This window comes from Podarcis melisellensis (genome assembly GCF_964234715.1).
Source record: "Podarcis melisellensis genome assembly, chromosome: 9".
In the NCBI taxonomy this organism is placed as follows: Eukaryota; Metazoa; Chordata; class Lepidosauria; order Squamata; family Lacertidae; genus Podarcis; species Podarcis melisellensis.
In genome coordinates this window covers 75,785,079-75,811,525 of record NC_138541.1, presented here as the reverse complement: position 1 = coordinate 75,811,525, position 26,447 = coordinate 75,785,079, and the positions used below count along the sequence as shown (strand labels likewise).

Sequence of the window (26,447 nt, the reverse complement as noted above, 5' to 3'; positions counted from 1 at the left end):
TGCCAGGGAAGAAATGTACTAAGAGTTATGAATATGATGCTGGGTGGTGCTGGGAAATCTGTTTGTTTTGAGAATTACTTTCCAATGCTTTGCCAAGCATTGTATGTTTTGTGAGCTGTCTAAATAGACATGTTTTTGTAACTTAAATTGTGCTTCCCCAAAGATGAATTAACTAACTAGCTGTAAGGCCAGAGTCATCTCAACATGGAAGCAAAATAATGATCTGCTCCATTTCAGTTAACGAGCAAAGTCTTGGTGGTAACCCTTTCATTTTAGTGAGGCTTTGCTTCAGCTCTGAAAATGGGAGTCTTTACCATTGTAAACAATTTCAAAGCATAAAGACAGAATACGACCTGCAAAATGCAGATTCAGCACATGAATTATATGGCAATAAATCTTTTCTTCTTTTCTATTTGATTTCTTTGCCATTCAACATTCCCTGCTGGCAAAGGCAAACTTAGATGGCATAGCTGTGGTTTTCTCCAAAACCATAATCAAATACTGATCAGACTAATAGCTTCATTTTCTTCTGTCTTACTGTGATGAGGAACATGTACATCTACAGTTTTTGATATTTCAGTATCAAGAAATTTATCAATATGGGTACCAAAGGAGAGTTGGTTGTTTAAAACCCACACCATTCGTGTAACAAATTATTAGATGAATAACATTAATCTGACAGCAATTCACAAAGATGTATCGATGCAGCCAGTGGAGTATTTTCTTTTTAATCTAGTGAAGAGGTTGTGTGGTTAATCTGGAGGTGTTCAAGACCCCTGAGCATCAAATGGCTGAAACACAAGCATTAAGAGGAACATGAATGCAAAAGCTTGCTAGTCTAACATGTAAAGTTACAGCCAGTGATATTTTTCCAGAAAACGAGGTGCAGGAACTCACCACGAACACCTCCCTTGTTCTCTTATAATGGCAATGGCACTCACCCGAGAGGCGGCGGAACTCAGTTCTGACAAGTTCTTGCTGAAAGAAAAAGCCCTGGTTATAACCTAAGGAAAAAGTGATGGAGATGGATTGAGGATGAAATCTGTAAATTTAAATTTAAACCTCCTGTCCCACATGTGTGGGAGAAATATTAATGTAAATAGGCTGTGTTATTGGAAGCTAGGAATCAGGCATTTACACATTTTATTCCTGTTTATTTATGATATGCTGACCTTTCCCCTCTTTGTCTCTGTTGCTAAGAATGAACCATATGCTTTAGTAAAAAAAAAAAGGTTTACTTCCATTTCAGTGTGGGCAGCAAGTGCATCAAGTAATATGCAGGTGAAAAATGTGTCTTAGTCACAAAACACAAAATTAGTTTCCAAAATAGAGTCTGGGCTCTCAGCAAAGCCCATGAATATTCATCTGCTCACAGTGCTGGGCTTGAAAGAAAGAGGGAGCACTCAGGCAGGAAGTAAGCACATAAGATTACCTCCTTTGTTAGAAATTCTCACCAAAGCATTTAGGAAGTGGTCTCATGTTGATTCAGGAACTCTATATGAGTGTCAGCCCCTCATAAGCCTGTGTGGCAATCATGCATTTGTGATTTTGATTGCAAAACCAACAAAAGGAGGTTCTCCATTCCCTTCCTCCAGTGATGTAACTAACCAATCATACTGGGAGATAAGTTTTCATAACCTGACTTAATAGCATGGGTTGGTACCAGATACCAGTAAGTATCATGGAACCTAGTTGGATCCTACTTAAATTACTTGGTTTTGGAAACTTGGTACGGGAACCATTTCCTGATGTCATACAGACCTTGTCCATTATCTTATTGGTCCCAGACAGCTAGGCAAAGTTTCTGCTGGGCTGCTCCATCTCTGTGTGAGAATGGAATTCTACTTCCCAAGACGACTCCTTGGGAGAATAAGGGCTGTGTGCAGGTCCTATCTACTGCAAGCCAACTATTGGGCTACAGTATGCATCCCTTGTTGTAGGAGCGCTGCACACAAACAGGTGTTGCATATACAGTTCCACCACTAAAAAGCTCATTCAACTAGCTGGCGTGGGACATGCTTAACCTATTTTGGGGAAACAATAAACGACCTGCCAAGTTAGGGCATCATTGGTGTGCCAGGGAGGGGCAGCACCATCTGTCTACCTCCACCTCCCTTCAAGATGAAAGCAGACTGCCAAGTCAGTCAGGTCTAGGTATCTGGGAAATTTCTGGAAAGCTTCCTAGACGTTGTGTAATATTGAGGAAGTCTCCCAGTGGCCAGGTTTTCCCAGTTATTGCAAGATTTGAGGCTGATGAGCTTCTTCCCACTTTGTTTGACTTCACTGGCAGGCAACATGCTGCGCAGCCCACCCACAGCACCACAGGCTTTATCTGGTTGCTGTCTTCGTTTTTTTAAATCTCATGTACGGTGTGGAAACACTACCCCAGCTCCTGTACCTCCCCACAGATAAAGTTACCATGCACTGAGACCACACAGCTATATAGGCCAATCCTGTCTATTCTAACTGGCGTAGGACTGTCCCAGCTGCAGTACCCCAAATCCCTTTAAAAGGAGATGCCAGAGATTGAGCCTTGTACCTTCTATGTGCAAAAATATGAGTTCCGCCGTTGATTAAAAGGCTTCCCCATAAATTTTACAAACAAGATATGCAGGCAGATCTGTTTTCATACATTAAAGGCACAGGGTTGTCATTAATGTAACACTATGGTGAACATTCTGTCAGCAAAAGGATTTCTCCATGTGCAACAGAACATTTCCCCCCTCTCCTTCCTTGAGCAGATTTGGGGACAGTATGGGGCACACATGGGGGAAGGAGAGGGGGGTCCCCCCTGCGCAAGTCGTTAGTTGAATACCGGCCATAGTGCTCATAAATGGAGCTGAAATTAACGTTTGTGAATCTAGCAAGAAATTTTATCTGCCCCTTTGTCACCTATTGATGGAAATCACTGCTAAGTGACAACTGTAACCCATTTTGCTAATGTTGGTTCACACTCTGCTCTTTTTCTCAAGCCAATAGAGAGACTGAAAGGGAGAAAGACAGAGAGAAAAGCAAATGGGTTGGCTTGGGGGCTATCAACATTTCCCTTGAATGTTTCCATTAAGTATCTTAAAACATTGCCTCATCTTTGACAAACACAAGAATATATCCAGAAATCTCACTTCATTTTTTCCTACATGGAGATCAAATACCTCTCAAAATCCCACGGAGATGACAGAGCTCATGTTTATACTCCGTGTCAGGGCTCTGATCCAGACAATACAAAGGAAGACTTATATACGTTTTACTTCATCTGGTATTCCACTCTCGACACAAATTAGCTTACACCCATTGTTAAATCCAAGAACACAGGCATCCAATGATTTTTAAAAGCCCAACTCTACAAGGACAAAAATGAATAACGCTTCTCTTCACTAGTAGGCATGCTAACTTTAGCCTCTCTTAATACAATACCAGGATTCCATGCCAAAAATAAAGCAAAGCCAATTAAGAATCCAGAGCTTTAAATGTGGTAAGTCTTCACCCATTTCAACCAAGATGTAGAATTCAAACCTGAGTTGGTAACTCCTTAGGATTTTGGGTTCTGGCAAGTCGTTGAAACCAAATAGTTTTGAGTCAACAGTTTATTTCAACGCTCCTCACGACACTTTCCACCCCTAGAAAATGCATGTACAAGACAAACAAAACCAACTGACCAGCTGGAAACACCCATTTTAAAATCCAATCAGTGTCAAATTGAGTGAAGTTGAAGTGGGGTAGGAAACCCACATGGGCTGAAAAGGCTGCATTCTACAGGGAGCTAAAAGCAGAAGATAGGAATGGAAACTTTACTTTTACTATCTCCTATTTAAGGAAAATTCCAATTTGTAAATATCTGGGAAGCAGTTTATATGAAATATTTTGAATGGTTTACGTATTGGTACGGGGGGGGGAAACTACTTATATATCCGAGTGGCATGTTAAGCTGGAATCCAGATTGGTTTCATAAAGAAATGTTCTCGTCCTCTGGGTCAATTATGGTGCAATCACAAAAATTGTTAGTCTAAAGTCTTAAAAACTGATTCAGTCCTCAGAAGAAGAAAGATCCTTTTGACCATCTATTGTACTAACAAAAGAACAAAGGCCGACTGGTTTGAAGAAGACCTGAAGCACCTTGTGATGTAACAATGAATATGGATTATTCTAAATGACATGGCAATGTGTTGCTCACAATGGTAAAATGAGGGATCTCTACCGCTCTGCTTCTAACAAACGAAAGGACAAAATGAGAAACAATCACGTCTATAAGCAGAGATTTATTTTCAACTCCACAGCTGTATTTCAAGCATCACTGATTATCCTGTATCATTTATACATTTTTAATTTCCCTGTCCCACAAAGTGACAATATATGTAAAGGGCGTCTGTATACATAGTTGTATTCCTTTATTGAAATATAATTCACAAGATTATAGATATATATAGATATATAGATATATATCTCATAATTTTTCAAAGTGTGTGGTCCCAACATTTGAATCTTGACTAGCCAAAAACACTGCCTGCTGCTTTTCAACACACAAAAGGGTAGTAAGTTCTTGAAACTTCTAAACGCTCTACAGAAATGTTCCCTGTTAAAACAACATTCCGGGCAACGTCTTTGCAAAGGTAGTATGGCTGCCAAAGGAGATCAATACAAAAAAAAGTTCACTGAATTGTACACATTGAGCTTCTAGGAGAGTTAACTGTTCTTGTCACGGGCTCCTGGCTATAGTTTACAATATCCGCCTTCACTACACTCTGTGGGGAGGAGAGAGAGAAAAGAAAAACAGAAGAGGTTATAGCAAGCGAATCCGAAGGAAACACTGTTCCAAAGTGCTAGTAAAACATTTCACATGTTAATGACTGGACTATGAAATATGGAACATTTAAAAAGAACAAGAAAGAGAAAAGGTATGCTGTGGTCTGCTGTTCTCAGAAATCATTCATGTTTTGGTATAACACGTAGTGCATATTTAAGTATTTTTTATAAATATTAAAGGGTTATGATAAGCAAGTACTGATTCCAGTTCTAAATACTGGTTCCTTTGTTCCAAATGAGGGGGGGAAAGGGCTCTAGCTTGTAACGTTTTTCTGTCACTTACTCTGCAGCGATATATTTACTAGTCCTGACCTGAAATATTGTAAAATTTGAATTTAGACACCGAAAAAGGTTTACACACAGACAGACAGACACACAAACACACTCTTCAGAGTTCTGTTTTGAAGCTGCAATAAACCAAGCCTATAATTATCACTATTACTGCTATTATTGATTCATTAATCACATTCTAAAACACCATCTCAAGACAATTTACAAACAAGAGAATTAAAAATAGTCAAAAACAAAAAAAAAACACTGAAAACAAAAGCCCTGTAAAATTAGGAGAGAATGATGTCACTTAGTGTGGATATCTCACTCTGAAGGAGTTCCCATGGCTCAGGTGATGCTGGCAGCTTCATCACCAATCAGTGCCACATGGCAAAACTTTCATCCCAAGCTAGCTCTATGTGCATATATGCTTTCAGGTGCACATCCTCAGCCACACTCACCCCCAGCTAGTCAAAAATGCATGATTCAGTAGGGAAGGGAATGGTGACTCAGTTGTCTCACATACTCCCTTATCTCCATAGCATCTGCCTTCTTGCAAGTAATTCCAGATATTTTTAATCAGGAATATGAAAGCAGGTGGGTGGGGGTGACATGTTTTGTACAGGCCAAAAATATTAACTGCATGTGTTAACATCCGCCTTCTTCTTCTCCTTTTTTAAAAAAGGAGAATACAGTACATAATTCCACCATTATTATAATTTTTCTTTTCTCCTAAGACTTGATAGTGGACAACAGTATCTGTGACTGCTTTAGTCCCATTCGTGCATTTCCCCTTTTGAGCTTCTCCTTCCAAAAGTGATCCCCTATGTCACCTGTAAAGTCGTCCCTGAAACTCGGGCAAAAAGCAGTTTCCAATCTAGCACAGAGGTTATAAGAGGTTGCTATAGTTGCTATAGGAGGTTGCAACTGTTGGTCCCAAAGTTTGTCCCACCCAAATCCAATTGAAATCGGAAGGTGAATTCCTTGGGGCTTAGTGCACCTAATATTCTCTCGTTTGGGAGCCAAAATATTAGCTATTGCAAATACACAAATCAGAAGGAAACACATTATCAAGGTTAGTATTTCAAGCAAATGAAATAGTAACATTTGTTAAAACACTGTCTTTCTACTACACTACCTGAACTATTGCACTGAACAGACTTTACTCTGACAGCTGGCAGTGCTCTGCTGTTGATTATCTTCTTCAGGATACTTCACTAGTTCTGCCCTGACAACATGCTGCAGCCACATGTCAAGCAGTAGACAGAACAAGGAGGCGAGTGAAAAAACAGAGAGACACAGATCAACTATTAGAAAGGAAGACAAATGAACAGCAGCAACAAACAAAAGCCATCGCATTCCAGACACCATGCAGCATGATCAGTGCGCCCACTTGCCAGCTTTGTGTGCTGTTGGGAAGAGTCTCTGAAGCAATATCTCTCCCCGCACACTCCTTTCAAAGCAAAACGTTTATTGGGAAGACCTCACCAACGACAGTCCTGAGCTGATCCCCATCCTCCAACATGGAGCACCAGGAATGCCTGGAATCACCACAGCACTTGCACCTTTGAGTGTCCATGCATGAGTACAAGAACGTGCATTGGGGCTGCAAAACATGCATTACAAAGTCTTCATGCAGATCTGTTTAAAGGAAAAGCTTGACTCACAAAGCCCAAGCCCATCAAAGCAATCAATGAAGTTTAATCTCAGCAGAGGTAAGAAAAGTTTATTGAGTGGAGAGGGATCAGAAAATTAAGAGGAGGGGAAATGTGAGGATTAGCTTCTCCCCCCACCCCCCCATTTCTACCTGCAGCCCTTTCTGTACATGGGGCCAGATTCAGCTGAATGGCATGTGAGTGGAAGCCAGAGCAATGAGCCCCACTAATGCAGTGGAGCTTCCCCTGCTCCCCTAAGCCCCCTCCCGGCCTGCAAATTGTCTCGGGGGGGGGGCGGGGGGTCTGGAGAATGCAAAAATGCTTGCACTGAAAAATGAATATAATAGCATGACTGTGAATTCCTCCCATAGGTCACAAACAACTGTTTTGTGTCCAAGCGATACTTGGAAATTGTTTTAAATTTCAGAAGTGAGATACATACATACATACATATTGTAACAAAACAAAAAAAAGTCAGAAAATGAGCCTCTGCCTAAGAGGTGATTGGATTTCATGCAGCCATGGAGTTTTCACCTACATACTGCAATGTTTTGTATATTCCTTGCTGCAGATAATAGATTTCAATAGTATTTAGTATAACATAATTTTGAAAAGATCTTGTAAGTATAGTAAGCCTGCAATTTACATGCATTTAACTTGAGTGCATTCAGCTTTATAAGCCTAGCAAAAAGGGGGGGGGAGTGGTGAAACAGGTGGGCATTTGGGCAATCCCACCCACCATTGAACTCAATGTGTTTTGACTATACACAATTTTGACTATACACAATCCCCAGAATGTGACCCCTGCATAAATTGTCGGCTTACTGTATTTAATAACAAAACAATATTCAAAAAGGAAACATAAAATGGATTTCTTCTAGAGTAACCTTTTCAGAATCACACCATTTTCTCTTCAACGGGACCTTCTCTGTAATGGTGCTTTTCCTGTGGAATGTCTTCCTCCCGTCCCAGCACCAAGAGTTTTGAGCTCTTTTGGTTCTGAGTCGGTTGTTCTGCTGGCTTATGTTGCATTGATTTGGTTTTATGTTTTATGGCTGTTGCTTATGTGGCTTAAATTATTTGTTTTATTGTACCCGTGACCTGGGATTGTTTTGTGATGAACAGTGGGTTTAAAATATGTCTAAATAAATAAAATAATTTCTCTTTTCTCAGAGAAGTCACAAAGTTTCCCTGAGTTACTTGTTTTCTTAATTTTTTTGTAAGCTGGCTTTTTTTCACAGCTGTTCCAGAAATTTCAATAAGACCGTTAAGAATAACTATATTTAGGACTGCAGCCCAAGCATATTTTTACATATTTTAAAAGTATAGATTACCTAATTGCATAAATATTTCTTTTTTTAAGATAACTTCTCTCTAAATAAGAAATGGTAACAGATACAGGTGACAAACGCTCTGAATTTATGATCTAATTATCTGCTCTGCCTGACTTCTGACTGATCATCATCATATTATCTAATCAGGTAGACAAGAGTTATGATTCACTGGACTCCGGACTCCAGGACTCACCGTATTATGAGAAGAATTCAATTTCATGAAGATGTTAACAAAAGAGCAATGTTATCTGCACTTAAACAGTGTTATCTGACCTCACAGGACATAATTTCTATGCAGCATGCTTCCTGCAGCAGTTGAGAGAGATTTCTAAGACTCACTGAGCAATCAATTGTTGCTCAAAAAGCTGGGTTAAATCCTATGCTGTTTACAATATCTAGGCTAGTGACCTATGTTTAAGCCACTACATGGCATTAGATTAAAACAATTTGGACTTTTAAAAGAATTTCAGCTCAATTAACAAAGAAATAACATTACCCTTTTGGTACACTGTGTATACCCATCTCCAGATCTGAACTAATATGTCTTCCAAAGGTCCAGGTTCTGTAACTTATCAGATTCTCGGATTGGCAGATTTGATAGACAAGTCTATTTCATTGTATACCAAATGTTGTTAGTCTGGGAGATTCATTATTTTATTTAACTGCATGTTAACAACAATATATATTCACAAGCAAAAACAAAAAACATAACACCTCCACGGCTTCATCATTGTTTTATGTCATATACTGCTCTGAAATACAAACTGGATGAACGATGATACAGAAATGATTTAGAGAATTACTAAATAAATAAAGTGCAGAACTGAGTCCTAAATCTATCCAAATGTCAAGGGATGCCATGGGGGAGCAAGGACATCTCTTATGCTGCACAAATCTTAATGTCACATCATCAACTTACTGGTTTACAATTTTTAAACAGGGCCAGGATACTATTCTACTAAGGAAATGCAAACGTTTGGGCTCAACACGCTACTTACAACTTCATCCTGCTCCCCAGTATGTGAGGTAGCCTTACAAAAACTTTAACTGCAGCTTAAGAAAAAAATTCTGTGAGAACTCCATAATGAGCCTTAAGTAGCTCTCTGGGTAATGAGAAAAAATTGGAGAGTTATGGGTATCTCTGGATATGCAAGAAAACAATGGTGTTGAACTCTAAAGCTTTGACACCATGTTCAGAGGAAGGTTTTAGAAAACAATTTATGAGCGGAAGAGTGTTAAGAGTTTGTCCAGAAAAGCAAAGAAACAAAACTGCCATACCTCAGAATAAGATATATCATTAATTCACACATTTAAAAGAAAATGCACATCGGCTAGTCAAAGCAATATGCTCAGAAACATCACCTGTGATAGCTCTATTTCCGCTTTGTTTAATTTGACGTCAAGGAGGTCAGCAGCAATTTTTTGAAAACACAGGAAGACCTATTTAAAAAGGAAAGGCGTAAGTGATTAGAAACAGACTTCCTAGAGTTGCTACAAATATGGCAAAAAAAATCCTGAACTATAAACAATGAAATATAAAAAATACAACCTGTGCAAGATATCTCAAGAGCTTTCCTTTTGTAAATTTCATGCCAGCAACTGCAGCAATATTTTCATACAAACTAGTTTCATTTGTTTTACAACAAACACTACGCTGATTTTTCTCCACTGACAGTTCCTTCAGTTGGTCAAAAATAAGCTCTTCCACAGAATGTCTAGTCTAAAACGATGCCTGGACTAACTTGACAAATGCATTAACAATACTTTTTTTAAAAAAAAGTTTTTACCAAACATCCAACAGAGTCAGGTTTCAGCACGACAGCACCATGCCTATCAGGTTTGGAACACCAGCAGATCACTCCCTAAAGCACTGGTGATGGACCACTTTACTATAATTTAAATCCTGCTAGCAGTTGAAACCGTCTGCTGTGCTATTTGAATTAATGTTGAAAGAAAATAATTTGTGACCAGGGAGCTTCACCAAAAATTTCATACAAAGAACATATGTCTTTGGTGTTGTTGTTCCCCATAAAGAAGGGGACTATGAAGTCTACCAGGCAGCCTCTCTGCAGAGAAGTGGGGAGGCATGCCAGAAGTTGAAAAGGAGAAGGCACAAAAGGGCCCTTTGCAAGAGTTTGGGGCTTTGAACTGGATGCCATTATAGGCACCTTGGATACCACGCACTGTTAAGAATACTGAAAAAAATATGTTGATCTCTGCAAAGTGGCTCCATTGACTGGGACTATTAGTTTTTATCTCCTTGTTTTGAATTTTACATTCTGTGAAGGTAAGAAAATAGTTCACTTATTTTTGTGTGTGAGTTGCAGACCACTTTTTCCTTCTTTTTATTTGGGCTTTAATCTTTTGTTGATGTGATAATATGTGTGTGTGTGTGTGTGTGTGTGTGCGCGCGCGCGCATGCACTTATTTGTGTTTAACCCTGTAGAATAAATTATAATTTTCTTCAATTACAAATATTCTTTAGATTTCAATTATTCATCTATTTTTTTAAATGAACCAAAAGAAAACAGATGATAAATTGTTTCTATGTATTATGTATGAACTAATGAATTACTGGTAGCTTTGTATTTGGAAATTTGCTGTTACAGTGGACCCTCTGGATACGAATTTAATTCGTTCCGGGGGTCCGTGCGCAACCCTGAAAATTTTGTAAGAAGAGGCGCCGCTCCTGCACACACGCATGGCGCAACAGAGCACTTCTGCACATGCACATGCGGTGAAACCCGGAAGGAGACACTTCTGGGTTTGCCATGTTTGCAACCCGAAAGTTACATTACCCGAAGGTAACGTAACCCGAGGGTCCACTGTATTGGAGAACAGCAGCTAAATTAATGGAATTAATTAACTGTATTAGCGGAACTGGAAAAAAAAAACTGAATAACTATGAATTATTTAGATCAGGTGTTGGGAACTCTCCCCCCCCCCCCCGGTTGCATGGCCATTGGCAGAGAATGATGGAAGTTGTAGCTCAGTAACATCTGGAGAGCCAAAGGTTCCCCAAACCCAAATTAGACACTAATCAACCTAATAAATAAGACTGTTGAAATAATGCCATTATACAAATATGTGGTATGACAGCATTTGGAATACTGTGTACAGTTGGGGTCACCTCACCTCAAAAAGGATAGTGCCGAGCTGCGAAAGGTGTAGAAAAGGGCAACCAAAATGATTAAGGGGATGGAGAAAGGGTGCAGCATTTGGGACATTTTAGTTTAGAGAAAAGTCAAGTAAGAGGTGACATTATAGATGTTTATAAAATTGTGCGTGGCACGGAGAACATGGATAGAGAAAAGTTCTCCCTCATGAGAACCCAGGGACATCCAATGAAACTGAAGATTCAGTACAGATAAAAGACAGTACTTATTCACACGGTGCATAGTTAAACTATGGAACCCCCAGGAGGCAGAGATGGCCACCACCCTAGATGCCTTTAAAAGAGTAATTAGACCAGTTTGTGGAGGAGATCAATCACTACCAGCCAGGATGGCTATGCCCTGCCTCATCGTCAGAGGCATTAATGCTTCTGACTATTAGTTGCTGGAAAGCCCAGGAGGAGAGGACTCTGGGGCTCAGGTCCCGCTTGCAGGCTTCTCACAGGCTTCTGGTGGGCCACTGTGAGAACAGGATGCTGGACTAGATGATCCATTGGCCCAATCCAGCAAGCTCTTCTTACCTTCTTAAACTATTTTGTACAGTTCATACAGAAACATTTAGAATTTAAAGCTTTTGAAGATTTAGGAAACTTAGAATGCAAACCTACGCTTGGCTAAATTAAAATCAATGGGACATCATCCTAAGTAAATATGCAGAGGACTGCAGTTAAAGAAAAATATTAGAATGCTCTGAGGGTTAAACGTTGGGCAGGGGGCATTTGAAGAAATGGCAGGAAAGAAAAAAGGAAACTAGATGCACAAGACAACAGTTTGGAAAGCAGAATAAAATGATGGAAATTTTGAAATTAAACGAAGAGAAACATTACACTTTAGAAAAATTCGTAACATTAATAGCTGAAAGGGAAGCAAATCGGAAAAGATGTGGTGACAGATTATGGAAAAACAAAAAAGCTAAAGCTAAAGCTAAAGCGTGACATGAACTGAAGAAAAAGCCTGAAGTAGCTGGTAGATCTGAAATGGAAAAATAAGTATAAAATTGAGGGGTGTTTAATCATGGCCCCGTTTCTTTCTCAGTGGCATTTTAAAACGTCCTCTTTATTTCGGATCTACCAAGAAGCAAGCCTGGTTGAGTTTTTCTGTTGCTTTTAGTGCTTCTATGAATCATTTCATCTGCTTTCACCTGTGTTTCCATCTCTGCAGGGGCCTTTGCCATTCATTTGCCATTGAACTCCTCTTGGCAAGTGCCTACTGTAGCAGAATGCATTTGTGGCTGGAACCACAAATCATCATCTCCCTTCTTTTATCTTCTGGAGACTTACTAAAAAAACTGGTTTGTGAAGGATGGTGCTTCTGCAGGGAAGGAAGAAAAATCTATCGCAGGGTTCTGTCATGGAGGGAAAGATCATATGTACTTGCCTAGTTAGCTCTGGCGTTAAAAAACAGATGCTTGCTGGACTATGGTCTGGAACAAATGAAGATTTCTGTTAGGATGAGTGTCAAAAACAGAGAACTTGCCTAAGGCAAGGGACATAGAGAGTTGAAGAAATGGGAAGATTTAACTGTGTGCAACTGATAGACGGGAGCTGGGGGGGTGGACCTAGGAGTGGAGTTTTATGTACAGTGGTTTTCCCAGGGAAGCACAGCAGTGTTTAATTTCCAGAAATACACATGCAGAGACTCTGGCTTAAGGGGAGCAGTGTCATCTGCCATATTAGACAGGTTGTTCTTGCTTTTACAGAACATTCAAAGGCACTGGCTGGCAGAAATAACGGCTTTGCCACTAGGTCCAGCCATAATTCATGATTTCGGCTCTTTGCACAATGTTGGAATAAACCCAAGCTTCATATTTAAATGACTGAATCCCCAAGTGGAAGATGAAATAATGCTATATTTTTTGGATGGAACAAAATTCGTAAAAGGGCAGGAGATCTGAATGTTGGAAAGGCTAAATCCTAATTTCTTAGCTCAAAGAAGAGAAAATGTCTTAGTTATTTGAGTTTAAGGGAGCCATACCTTTTAGGTTTCTTAAAAACAGATTGTTATAAAGATGAACAAAAGAACACCAAGTACATTTGCATTTGATAGTTCACACAATGGTCAGAGCTTCACCAGCTAAGACAGAGGTGGGGCACTGCCAGCTCAGAGGCTGCAGCTAGCCCACAGACCCTTTCCATTCATGGCCCTAGTCCAACCCGCTCCTATGCGCCATTTGTTGTCCTGTTTTGTTACATCTAAATTTAGCTTCAAATGAAGTCCTGCTTCGTTACATCTAAATTGAGCTTCAAAAGCAAATTGTGAAGACTCTCAGGGTGAATAGGGAAGTGGTGGCTTACTAGAAGGGAAGGAGCCTGGAAAGAGAGATGTAAACTGCTTTGTTTTTTTCTGGTGGGAAGAGCCTGGCTGGATAGTTTTCTGACCATCATATGGTTTCTAATGTGCTTGGGGGGTTTCTAACATTTGGAGGTTATTGGTTTCTAGTGCAGGGTGACTTTCTGGGTTACTATTGTTAAAGGATGGCTATGTAAATGCATAAAATAAATAAAATAATATCTCAAAAAGAAACAAGAAAACGAGGCTTAATCTAGGACTACAAATCAGGATCAGATGGAAAAGACTAATGGAAATAAAAAATAATTGATACCCTTCCCTTCAATGACACACATAATTAACAACAAAATAATGCAAGCCAGCAGATAAAAATACAACAGCAAACAGAAAGATAAAAGTAACAATTTAAAAAGTTACACCACAGAATTTGGTGGTTGTTGTTTGTTTTTTTAAAAAATGGATTGTTCAGCCTTTGGATTTGATTGCTGAAAAACGAGAAATAACAGCCCACAGACTACAGTTAGTTAATAGCCTGGTTGGGTATGAAAGAGAGGCTGCCCTTGAAGACTACATTTACTCCAAACATGTTCCAAAGTGCTGGAGGTTTCCATGAGTAAGACCTTCTTGGACTGATATTCTGAGGGTGTTTTATTTCATGACAGGATACAGATTGATATCCTAGAATTACTGATTTTTGGCTGTATTCGGACAACTCTTATCTAATGCAAAATCTGTTCACTAAAGCCTTGTATTGCTGGAAGATATTCAGTAGTTCCTTAGATTAAAACTTGGTTAGAGAATTTGGGATGTAGCTAGGAGGGGGTTTTTTTTTGGGGGGGGGGATAATATTAGAATATTGGTGGAGACCAAACAAATGTATTTCAGAAAAGATAATGTATTAAATTTTAGAAATTACATGAATGGCTATATGATTCTGAAACTGCAAAAGAAGAAATGCTTACTTAAAATGTAATCAGCAATGTAAAATGTATATTCATTATTAACAACCACAGAAACATGCAAACTTTAATATGCTGTGCATGTTTTTGGAAATTAATGTATCCTTAGTAGAAGAAATCTGATCAAACCAAAAAATACAAAATACGGAACAGAGGAAGAGTTTCAAAATAAAAACCTGAATTATATTTTTAATGTTTCTCCTTTAAAAAGCATTCTTAAATAACTCAGTTCACAAAAGTTATGGACAATGGAAAAAAAACACCTTTGAATAACGTACTTGTAATAAGTACTTAACAATAATCATCATATTACTTACGGAATCACCTGTCTTGGCTGACACAAAATGACTGCTAGAATGATTTTCCTGGCAAAATCGAAGATGCTTATCAACTTTTACTGTCCGCAGATGCTCCAGATCAACTGTATAAGGAAAGGAAAGTGTGGTATTAATGTAATAGTGAATATTTAAATACATCTAAAACTCTTAACTTTTACCATGGTGCCTTTAATAGTGAAACACACTCAGACCTAAGGTAAGTCACATCAGAGACATCACCACCCTGTTCTCTTCTCTTTGGAAAAAAAGAAAGGGGAGAGGGGAAAGTAGGGGGAAATGCAAGAGGAAAACAGACTCACAAAGTCAGGTGCAGAAGAAAGCAGTATTCCTGTAAGCATTATGAAATTCAGAACCCAAAGTGGGAGTTAGGCTGCACGAGCCAGCCTTGTCCCCAACATTCACTTTTGAGGCTGACTCCATCCCTTACCTTCCTATTGAGTGGGAAGATCTGAAGGTGAGATTCAAAGCATATTCAACTCAAAATGCTTAGAAGCCTCCCCACATTCAAGAACCCTGTGCAATCTGAAAGTGACTCAAACCTTTAATAATGGTATAGAAACAGAAGTTTCAGCGAGCCTTGCTTTTTTCACCTTACCAGCTGACCGTGCCAACATTTGCTCGTCATACCACCATTAAAGGCACAAAAACACTGTCCTGTTTCACCTTTTGAGTCCCAGACGGAAGCAAACAGGCATGTATATATGGTGTGTTGCACCTTTATGTAAGTTGATTCCTAGGTGTGAAAAAGCTGGAGGCTATACTATTAATGCATAACAATCAGGATGAACAGGTTCCAAAGGTGACAAAAGCAGTTCCTCTAGCCTTCATATAGAATACATCATTCTGATGGACTGTCTGTTCGATTCTTTTTCTGAAGAAAAATGACATCTGGCATACCTCTTGACAAAAATAAATAAATGTTTTTAACCTTTTGTCAAAATGAGATGTATCCTAGGATGAATTGCTTCCTTTGGCCAGTTAAAAGTTTTAGTCTGCAATCCTACGAATTAAGTATTTGAGAGTAAATGAGAGTAATTCCCATTAGACAAAGTGGAACTTTTTTCTGAATAAACATTTATAGGATTGTGCTGCATATCACACTAATATTAAAAATATTATATAGAATGTTGTCTCAATTATCCATGTAATTAGATAAGTTGTGTATGGTACAAATATATGAAAGGAGTAGAAAGATTAAATTTCCAGGAGCTCTCCCCACCAAAAAACAACAACACCCGGTTTGGGGAGAATTGAAAACAATGCAATACTTGTGGTTTTAATAAGTAAAGTACGAGAGAGAGAGAGAGGGCTGGCATCCTAAAAAACAGTGCCTGTTTCAATTGATACTAGGAAGTCTGTCTCTGCCAAAGATGTAAAACTATCCTTGAAGAAAAAGCATATTACCTCTGAAACCAACTTATTACCTCTGAAACCAACATACTTGAATCTGACAATTCATTAAAACTTTCAGATAACACCATTATGCAATGCATTATGCATTATGCAATGCAATACCACATATTTTGAGATTTTATGAGATTTCATGCATTTCCATTTTTTAAATTTTGTACAATTATAGGCCCACTGTGGGTATAGAAAAATTTTCAAATGCCACCCCAATTCACATAAAATTGAACTCAAATCCTGCATGGATTTTATTGTACATATTCCAGTCTCTTCGAATCTAATCCTAATGTAACTGGAAGCTATATTGCACAGCTTCTCTTTTTATTGCACCAAAGTCCCCATAAGGGTGTTGATTCAATGCTGTCAAATTATAAGGCAAGTACATTCACAAGGATTTAAGGACAACTAAGTTCTTTATGTCAACACAGAGGGGGAAACCTTCAAGTGATTTCCTGAGGAAGGGACCCAGCTGACTTGTGAAAACTTGTAAATTTGTAAATCTAGTAAGTCTGAATAATAGGGTCATTTGATTATCAACTGGAAAAAAATGCAACATAAAATGCTTTATTTAAAAATGATACTGGAGGTCTTTAATTTCCACACTCTGGAAAGTTAGTCGGAGAGAGGTTTTGGCCTAACAGGATTCCTACAGTTCATTTATATGGCATACCTTGGTTACTTCGCGGGGTTTAGCCAGTTTTGACTTTAAATAACAGGGGTTGGCATAGAAGCAATGTGCAAAAATTATACCAGAGCTATTCTTGTCTGATTCATGTTTTATTGCTCCCATAACATGGGAAAATGAAATCATTTTACCATGGGGTATGATTTTCAGATGGCACCTCTGCTTCAAAATGGTGGCTAAAAACATTCCCCATACCATTTCAGAGGTTGATATCAAAAAGGTACATTTTGGAAGGATTTTTAATTCACCAATATTCTTACAGCTGGGAACATGAGAGGATGAGGGACGGCAGGAGCTTCTTGAATTACTCTTTTTCTGCCCCACTCTTCATAGAACTGCTAGGCACAAGGTAGGAGCAGGGTGGTTTTTTCAGCCAGAACGTTCTGGAACAGAGTTCTGGCACCTCTTAGGAGAGACCTAGGCAAAACTCTGCTGCTCCTCTGGCTCATGAGGAGACCCTTAGTAGAGCCTGAAATGGACATCCTCTACAGCAGGGGTGGGCAAACTAAGGCCTGGGGCCGGATCAGGCCCAATTGCCTTCAGGATCCGGCCCGGGGACTGTTGGGTGGATCAGCGTGGGGATTCTGTTCGTTCGGGCTGCACCATTCCATTTCCCTCCCCCCCCCCCCACACACACACTGTGGCAGCGGCGCCTCCTCCCTCCCTCCTCCTGGCTTCTCCCCGCCCTGCCTAGAGGAGGAAGGGGGCTGGCTGATCAACATTTTAAGCCAGCCCTTTTGCGCCGCTCATCTTCCCTCTGCTACTGCCGCCCTGGTGCTCCTGTGGGCCAGAGAGCGGAGCGGACGAGCTCCCTCTGCCTCCCCAAGAGAAGTGGCAGTGGCGGCAGCCCCTGGGAAGGTAAGCACAGCGGCTGGGGATGGGGAGGAGGACTACCTGCCCCCCTTGCCTCTTCTTCCAGCTCCCCCCCGCCCCCCAGTGCTGCTTCTCCGGCCCGCCACAAGGTCTGAGGGACAGTGGACCAGCCCATGGCTAAAAAAAATTGCCGACCCCTGCTCTACAGCTCTGGAGTGAGTCAACTTGCAAGCCATAGGTACACTGGAGCTTTGCTGAGGCTCTCTCAACTAACAGCTGATGTGCAAAAAGAAACCTCCCTGCATGTCAGCTCTGCAAGTCACCCTGTCTCTCCTGGTTGCTCCTTTCTAATATATACAGTCTAAGATGCTGTATCAGTTGTGGAAGAGATGTGTAAGATTTATTTATCAGTTTATGCAATGGCTATTGCCCCTGATCATCTTGACCACCCTTTCGGGATCTGGAAAAGGAATCTTAGACCACTAAGAAACTACTGCCTGAGCGTCCTCTGAAACCCAACGGATGAAAATGGAGATGGCCCTGTGTGTAGGAAAGACAAAGCATAAAGAAAGAAGAAGAAAAGCAAACCCAGGGATCCATTTTTAACATTAGTAAAGGTAAAGGGACCACTGACCATTAGGTCCAGTCGTGGATGACTCTGGGGTTGCAGTGCTCATCTCGCTTTATTTGCCGGGGGAGCCAGTGTACAGCTTCTGGGTGTGTGGCCAGCATGACTAAGCCGCTTCTGGCGAACCAGAGCAGCACACAGAAACGCCATTTACCTTCCCGCTGGAGCGGTACCTATTTATCTACTTGCACTTTGACGTGCTTTTGAACTGCTAGGTTGGCAGGAGCAGAGACCGAGCAACGGGAGCTCACCCCGTCACAGAGATTCAAACCACCGACCTTCTGATCAGCAAGCCCTAGGCTCTGTGGTTTAGACCACAGCGCCACCAGCGTCCCATTTTTTACATTACATTTTAACATTACATGGTGGCTTTTATAATGAATTGGAGCAGTTCATTTTTAGAGAAGACGAGCCAAATGCCAGCTGGTTCTCTGCAGAATCAATGGGCTCAATTTCCCATGTCGCGCTCTGCTGCAGCCAGGTACTGTTTAATTGATTAGATCAAAAGCTTATTTTAATTAACTATGAAGATGCCTGGATTATCAGGCAGATTACACACATGCACATACACTTTCTCTTTCAAGTTGCAGATAGCAAGGACCATCTCAGAAGATGCATTCTCTATTTTTGTTCAATTAGGAAGAAATACCTTTAAGACATTGCCTGTTGCAACACAGGCACCATAAAAAAACAAATGTAGCATATTCTTTCCTTCACATATGCATAGAATCATAGAATCGTGGAGTTGGAAGGGGCCATGCGGGTCATCTAGTCCAACCCCCTGCAATGCAGGATTCTTTTGCCCCACGGGTCTTTCACCCATGACCCTGAGATGAAGAGTCTCATGCTCAACAGACTGAGCTGGCAGATATTACATCAGCTTTCTCTAATCAGGTAATACCTCTTGCATTATCATTTAAATTGGTGAAAAGTTTCATATTTAAATGCAGTCCTGAGTATTGTTTGCATACTTGGATAATCTATATAGCACAAAGTATATTAATTTCTAAAACATTGTGAAAAACTAAAAATAATCTATCTGCAAAGCATTTGCAGCTGTTCATACAAGTTATAAAGTTACATAATGCTTAAATAATGAGCTGTTGAGATTAGGCCACACCAATCTGACAAGTAAAACCTTCTTGTGATTTATTAATTTACATGTGCTTAATTATATACATATTATATACATATTAGTGTTCTAAAAATACACTCAGGCCATAATAAAAGCATATAACAATGTTTCTTTTAACTTGTTGGTCTACTATGGCATTGAAGGAAACTTTAGTGCAACCAGTTTGCCAAATGTAACCCACGAAGCCGAACATAACCAACTAGCCATGCATGACCCCCACCCCATGCACAATTATCCTGTTTATGCTGCCTGCCTAAACTGCAAAAATGAGAAGGAAGGGCCAAGCACTTGGTAGACCATAATATGCATCCAAACAGTTGCATTCATCTTGATATAGGTCACAGCTTGTGCTGGTGTGGCCTAAGGAAAACCAATTTAGAAACTAGCAAAATTAAAGCACACACAAGTATGATTTTTATTAGGAAACTTGACAAGAAAAGCATGGCAAACTTTTATTTTTATTTTGCTTATCAAAGAAATATAGGTAAACAGAAACGATATGCTTCAGAGGTGACTGATGTCTGAGGAAAAATAAACTCCAACAGGATCAATTACCTCTCCTCTTTACCCAGCCATGGTGAGAAAGAATAAAAATTATTGCCTCTCAATAACCAGAACATTATCTTGCTAGAACACTGCATGGCTTTATTAATAAAGATTAGAGTTTATTTCAAAGTAAGTGTTCAGGATCACATAATTTACAGGCATCCATTATGGTATGAATCTACCATGGTGTCGTCCTCTGTTTTGCCGAAGCCTGCCTTGCAATCAGCTTGACAAAGACCAACATCTTGGGTCAGGACATTGCTAGCACTCCACACATCATCACTAGTGATCACAAGCTTGAGGTGGCAGACAATTTTGTCTACCTGGGTTTCTCCATAACCAGCAACCTCTCCATTGAGCTGAGCTGGACAGGTGTATTGGCAAGGCTGCTATGACAATGGCTCGCCTCTCCAAAAGGGTCGGGGAGAATGTGATGCTAACATTCAATGCCAAGATTGAACGGTCTACCAGGCTTGTCTGTTGAGCATGCTGCTTCATGGAAGTGAGTCGGGGACAACTTCCAACTGTCAGGAGCGACACCGCAATGCCTCCTTCCACATGTGCTACATCAGGAGGATGTGGAGTATCACATGGCAGCACAGAATTCCAAACAAAGATGTGCTCTCCCAAACCCACATCCCCAGCATGTTCACACTGTGTGATGTCTAGGCTGGCTTGGTCATGCCCCCAGAATGGAAAATGGCAGGATCCCCAAGGAGATGCTCTACAGGGAATTGGCTTCAGGCACCAGACTCATTGGCAGACCAACTCTGTGCTCCAAAGATGTCTGTGAATGTGCCATGAAGGCTGGCAACATCAACCTTGTTGTGTGGGAACCCCTTGCAGACAACTACAGTGCCTGGAGATAAACTGTCAGGTCATGTACCCATAGCAGTGACCAGAGAAGGAATGACCACTGAGAGGAGCAGAGAGAGAAGAAATGCCATGGTGCATCTACATCCGCACAACTGGATGTCTTCATCTGTAACTGCTGCGACAAAATATGTCTCTCACTTATCAGTCTCTACAGCCACAGCAGGTGCTGCAACCTTCCAGCTGTTGACTTAAAGGCACCCTCCTCCATTGTCTCCCAAGACAGATGGCTTACAACACAGTCCTCATCTACAAGCTGTCTTTATGAAGAGGTTGCTATTTTGTCTATTTAATGTATTGTTCCTTCAGGATTTTTAAAGTATCCATATCCATACTGATTTAACATTTTAACTTCTGACTCACCTTGGCTTAAACTGGGGTGAGTGCTAACCTGTGGCCCTCCAAATGTTGCTGGATGCTAATCAACAGCAGCCTGAATAGTCTAGTGAGCTGTAGGCCATCAACATCGGAGGAACTAGCCACCCCTCCCTAAAACATTTAGCTTGCTCCCCACACCCCAGCAACTAGGCAAGGGGCAGATCTGACAAAGACACAGAAGTGCCTTTGCAAGCACTCTTTTACTGTATTTGCAACTTCAAGTAATTATAGTATATTCTCTCTCAAACAAGAAAAAACACAAATAATAGAATGTCTTTTGTACTGTATTTGCAAACCTCTTTACTTACTGAAATCCCATGCTTTCAGTGATCCCCTACTGAAAAACAAACATATTGCTAGTTTGATGTAATGAGCTAAAAATCTGAAATAAACAAAGTTCTGGGATAGATTTATGCAATAATTAGGTTATCAGGAAAGCATCTAAAGCACTCTGCTTATGCTCTTGCCAGCCAAACTATGTGTCATATTAACCTCCAGAAAGTTATTTCAAATACATAATAAACAGTTTGTGCCCCACTCAGATTATTAGGTGATGGGAGAAAAATTAATTTGATTGCAAGCATGCTTTAGGTTTCTCTCATGCACTAATGTTTGCACTGCCCTATAGACTGATGCTAGAATAATTCTAAACTTAAGCTTTTCATACACTAAATGAAAAAACCATAAAGAACAGCAAGCTATAAAGATCAATCCCAAGTGGAATAGAAAGGGCAGGACTAATGGTTCGATATTCTCTGTTCAACACCTGCCTTGGCCCAGGCCCCGATGTAGGACTCTTGCAAGGAAAGCAAAAAGGTAAGCTGCATAGCGCTATTGTTGTTTTGAATAGCTTGTACTGGAGAAATGCAGCTGAATTAAAGTGTTTTTTTTCAGTTTCTCAATAGTTTCAACAGGTATCCCTGTGCACAACTGCCTTTCAATAGATCCATAAAAAGTCTGTTCTGACCTATGGAGCTTTTTTCAACTGCTCTCAATTATGTACTTCCAAGAGTGCCAACACAACTTGGTTCCACAGACATTCCAAGCTTATTCATTCACCATCTCCAGCAGAGGTAATAAAGATTTGGGTAGCTTAGATTTTTCCTCCTCTGTACCTCTGCACCAAACAAATTACTCTCCTAAGACATAACAACATTTTACAAATTTCAGGCCAAACTAGTATTATTGCTATTATAAATGTCTAGCATTAAGTCATTTCAAACATAATCTGCATTCTTGTTCCAAACCTTTCATAGCATACAAGCAAGAGTGGCGCAAGAGCAAAAGCCATTACTCAATGTTACTATGCAATTTACTGCTGCTTTTCTGTATCATAGCTATCCAATTCTACTTTTATGACTCAGCACTGTAATTTGGCACTCATCTGTGGCAGTGTCTCTCTCCTAACAGCCAGATCAAGCGGCAAAAAAGTGTGTAGAAGAGAGCAAAGACGAGTTTAGCCTGGCTATAGGGGGCTGTACAGGAGAAAGGGGAAGAAAGAAAGATACGAATGGAACATAGCAGATGCAGAGACTTAATGTCAAGTATAGATTGGTCCCAAGATAAAGTACCTTTTCCCCTATACTGAGTGAACAAGCAGCTGTTTATAGTACCAACAACATACTAAGTGTTTATTTTTTAAATATTGAACAGCAATTATTTTTAAAACATGGTGTCTGGAAATTTTTAAAAAACCTGAGACCAATCAAGTGTAGAAAAATGTATTGGCAATATTCAGAATAACTGCAGCACTTCTTAAATTCTAAGCTGAATTTCAAATGCAAATCAATACTTACAAACGCTTTGTTTTACTGATAAATTTGTCAGTACAGTACTTTGAGTATCTTGACCAACTGCCAAACTGTTGGAGAAATCCATCCTAATCTAGCAGCTGACTGGAAATGGAGTTTAAAAGAGTAAGATGCCTTTAAAATAGTAAGATTTTCAACAACAAAATATAAATATTTGTGTTACCCACTTAGGATTGGGCTATTCTATAAGAGTACAATGCAGCCCCATAATCATCTATCTGCTTTAGCAATGCACTTTGGTGGAATATAAAATGCATCTTAGCGAGAGAGACTAGACAGACCTATGTTCATATCACAATAGTCACAACAAGGACCAGAAAAAAGTAAAAGTAAATTCAATACAAGTTTGGACAGACGAATACATTTCAGAACTCTTCAAGGAAATAAAAATCCAATTGTATTTTAATATTTTGTTGGAAGCCACCCAGAGTGGCTGGGGAAACCCAGCCAGATGGGCGGGGTATAAATTATTATTATTATTAATATTAATATTATTAATATTAATATTATTAATATTAATATTATTATTATTATTACTACTACTACTACTATAATGTATATGGACTGTTCTTTTATCATCCAAGTGTCTAGTATATAATATACAGCCAAGTGCCTATTGCGCAACAGTTTGAGAGAGCTGGCCTTACCTTTTTCAACATAGAAAATTTTTAAGAAATTGAAATTCCTTCTTCTCCTGTGTCAACTGAGTGCCTACTCAATAGCAGTGGTGATAGTGGGTAAAGGGGAGAGGCACTCACCATGTTGGTGCAATGCCAATGCACTGGCATAGCCGATCTGATGCTCCTGCTCTGGTGCATTTGTGCTGCACCAACCTGGTTGCTGCCTCTCCCCTTCCCCTCGGCCTCCTGGTAAGCAGCAACAAAGCAGCTGACTGAGGTCAGGCGAATGCTACTGCCCTGCCTCTACTGGGACTACTCTTATTGCATTACCATGCAATCTTAAACACATTTACTCAGAAGTAAGTCCCACTGAACTCCCTCCCCTTACATATAAGGCATGCATCCTATCTATTGCCTTTTCAGCACTTACTGAAGGCCTTCCTTTTTCAACAAACCTTTTAAGTTGGAAGTTTTCATCTCACTCAGTACAGGCAACGACTATTTTATGCTTGTTCAGTGCATGCTGACCTGGGAAAGCGGGCAGGGCGTAGCTGGGTGCAGCAAGCTTACACATGCTCTGCCAATGCAAGCGGGCGCCAGGAACACAAACTGGGGGTGGCCTGTATTGAAGTTGAAACTGCTGGTTCAAGGTAAAATAGATAAGAATTCCCTGGATGTCAAGATCTAAGTTTGAGGTAAGTACTCTTTGGGCGAGAGAACCTCAGCAGAGATTTAAAATCACAAAATATGCACCAAAGCAAATATAGGCTGTTTGGCCTTTAAAATGTGTCCTTTAAAGTGAGTTTCAGAATTCCCCTCTTTCCCTGGTATAGAAAAAGGCCACACATTTGATAAGTTTTAAATTGTTTTGTGTGCTTTTCTATACAGCATTCAGAAAAAGTTGCACAGGCAGTAAACCTTGGCTTAGTTACAAGGTGGTGAAAGACCCTACATTATTGGTATAAGAATTCAAGGGTGTCTGAACTGGAACAACCAGCTGAAACCTCCTTGCATGCTAAGCTGCTCAGGTAGAGTGCAGGTGAAAACAATAGGCTTGGTTACCCATTTCCTCCCAAGGTAAGGGGAAGTGACCTCACTACACTGGTCAGGACAGCTTTCTCTATGGTATGCATTAATTAGACTTAAGCATGTTGATTATATAAGGCTGGTTATCTAGGGCTGCCATACGTCCGGAATTTCCCGGAGATAGCTGGGATTCGGCAGTCGGAAACAGTATCCGGGCGAAATCACTGAAATGTCCAGGAAAATCCAGGCAACCCATGTCAGAAGTACAAATTTTGGCGAATTTCCTTTAAAAAAGCTCAAGAAACAGGTTGGTTCTTTCTTGTTCATCATTTCAATATGTTTTCATGAAAAGAGATTCCTAATTTAAACTACAAAATTCAATGGGGCTTACTCTCAGGCAGATATTGTGTTAGGATTGCATCCTTAATCACAAAACCAGTAACAACAGCAGCAAGGGTCATGTTATTGCTATTACATGAATGCTTGTTTCTTCTTGCATAAAAAATTGGTGAGGGTGGAAGTTATGCAGCTAACTCAAACTAAAGAAGTTTGGATAGGTGAAATCTAAGTGGAAATTTTACTTTTAAAAACTCTTTTTCTTTTCTTTTTACAAGCAACTTTTGCTGCTTATTGCTCTTAAACAGCTGTTCAGCTACCTCTGGGCTAGATGTGAAGTTTTTATTTTCCCAAATCTAAGCTAGAAGCTTTAAAAAAGGAATTTGATTTAAAGTTTCTTAATTAAAAATAGAGGTTAAAGGGGGGATGGAATGGGCGATGCAGCTGTGCTGATGCCAGTGGAGAGAAATCCAGAGAAAGAAGTGAGGTAAAAACACATAAAATAGTTCCACAAAAATTAAGTGGGTGCCTTAAACAGCTGTTTTAGTTTAATTAATGGAAAGTTAACCTTGTGTAAATATTCCTATTTCAAAAGCAATGTTCTCTTTAGATTTTTCTAAATCTGAGCCTGGATCGTACATTGATTTACCACTATAAGAATAAGTAACATGAAAATATGACACTGAAGCCTTGGCCCTAGATTTGGCAATCCCCCTAGCTTCAGAGATTTCAGATAGCACTGTCCATATAAGGTCAAGCCTACCTACAGTGCATTTATTTTTATTTATTTTTAAGGAAAGCGTATATTCCTATGAAGGTAGAATTATTCAGCTTGTAAGCGCTTCTATGAAAATGCAGCAACATATACAGCTCTAGCAGTGTTCAATCTCTAGCATTATTTTAGCACTGATATAATTTTGAACTCACAATGGAAAAATATTCAAAGCTTGTGAACTACTCAGAATATCGTATTTTTGAAATAAATAAATGGAAACATGCCACCCTCTTTACACTGCTCCACAGCTCTGATGCTGTGACAGCACTTGCTTTTTGGCAAATAACAGAGTAATTACTTTAACAAGTGTGTAAAGACGATGGAAAGCCACTCATGTAAGGTCAAACAAGAGGTTTATGAACTGCAGAAAAGCACAATTAATGCAAGAGGGCAGAAGGAGAGAAACATGTTTCACACTTTTATTGTGAAGAGCATGAGTTTTGCACAGGAACTGCCAGAACAGATGTTCATAAATTTGGGCCTTAATCTAGAACACTTCCCGGTTTTACTTTTAAATTATATCTGCTGGTGTGTAGAAATTACACCTTACTTTTTAATATAATTCTTCTGATTAGATTTTTTAATAAATACATTTA

The 26,447-nt window shown here is 39.8% G+C and overlaps 1 protein-coding gene across 2 annotated transcripts in view; it reads right to left on the bottom strand.

Annotated features, from left to right (window-relative positions):
- Nucleotides 1–4,240: 4,240 nt before the first annotated feature.
- The window catches only part of RAB28 (RAB28, member RAS oncogene family), a 57,298-nt gene continuing 35,091 nt past the window's right edge, over nt 4,241–26,447 (bottom strand). The window contains exons 5-8 of one of the 2 annotated variants that reach the window (XM_081925799.1): nt 14,798–14,901; nt 9,422–9,499; nt 6,209–6,309; nt 4,241–4,739 (exon numbers count right to left, since the gene is read on the bottom strand). In XM_081925799.1, the coding sequence (XP_081781925.1) occupies nt 6,214–6,309; nt 9,422–9,499; nt 14,798–14,901 (278 nt within the window). In that variant the 3' untranslated portion in view covers nt 4,241–4,739; nt 6,209–6,213. The remainder of the gene's footprint in view (nt 4,740–6,208; nt 6,310–9,421; nt 9,500–14,797; nt 14,902–26,447) is intronic. The other variant, XM_081925800.1, reaches the window with a different exon arrangement.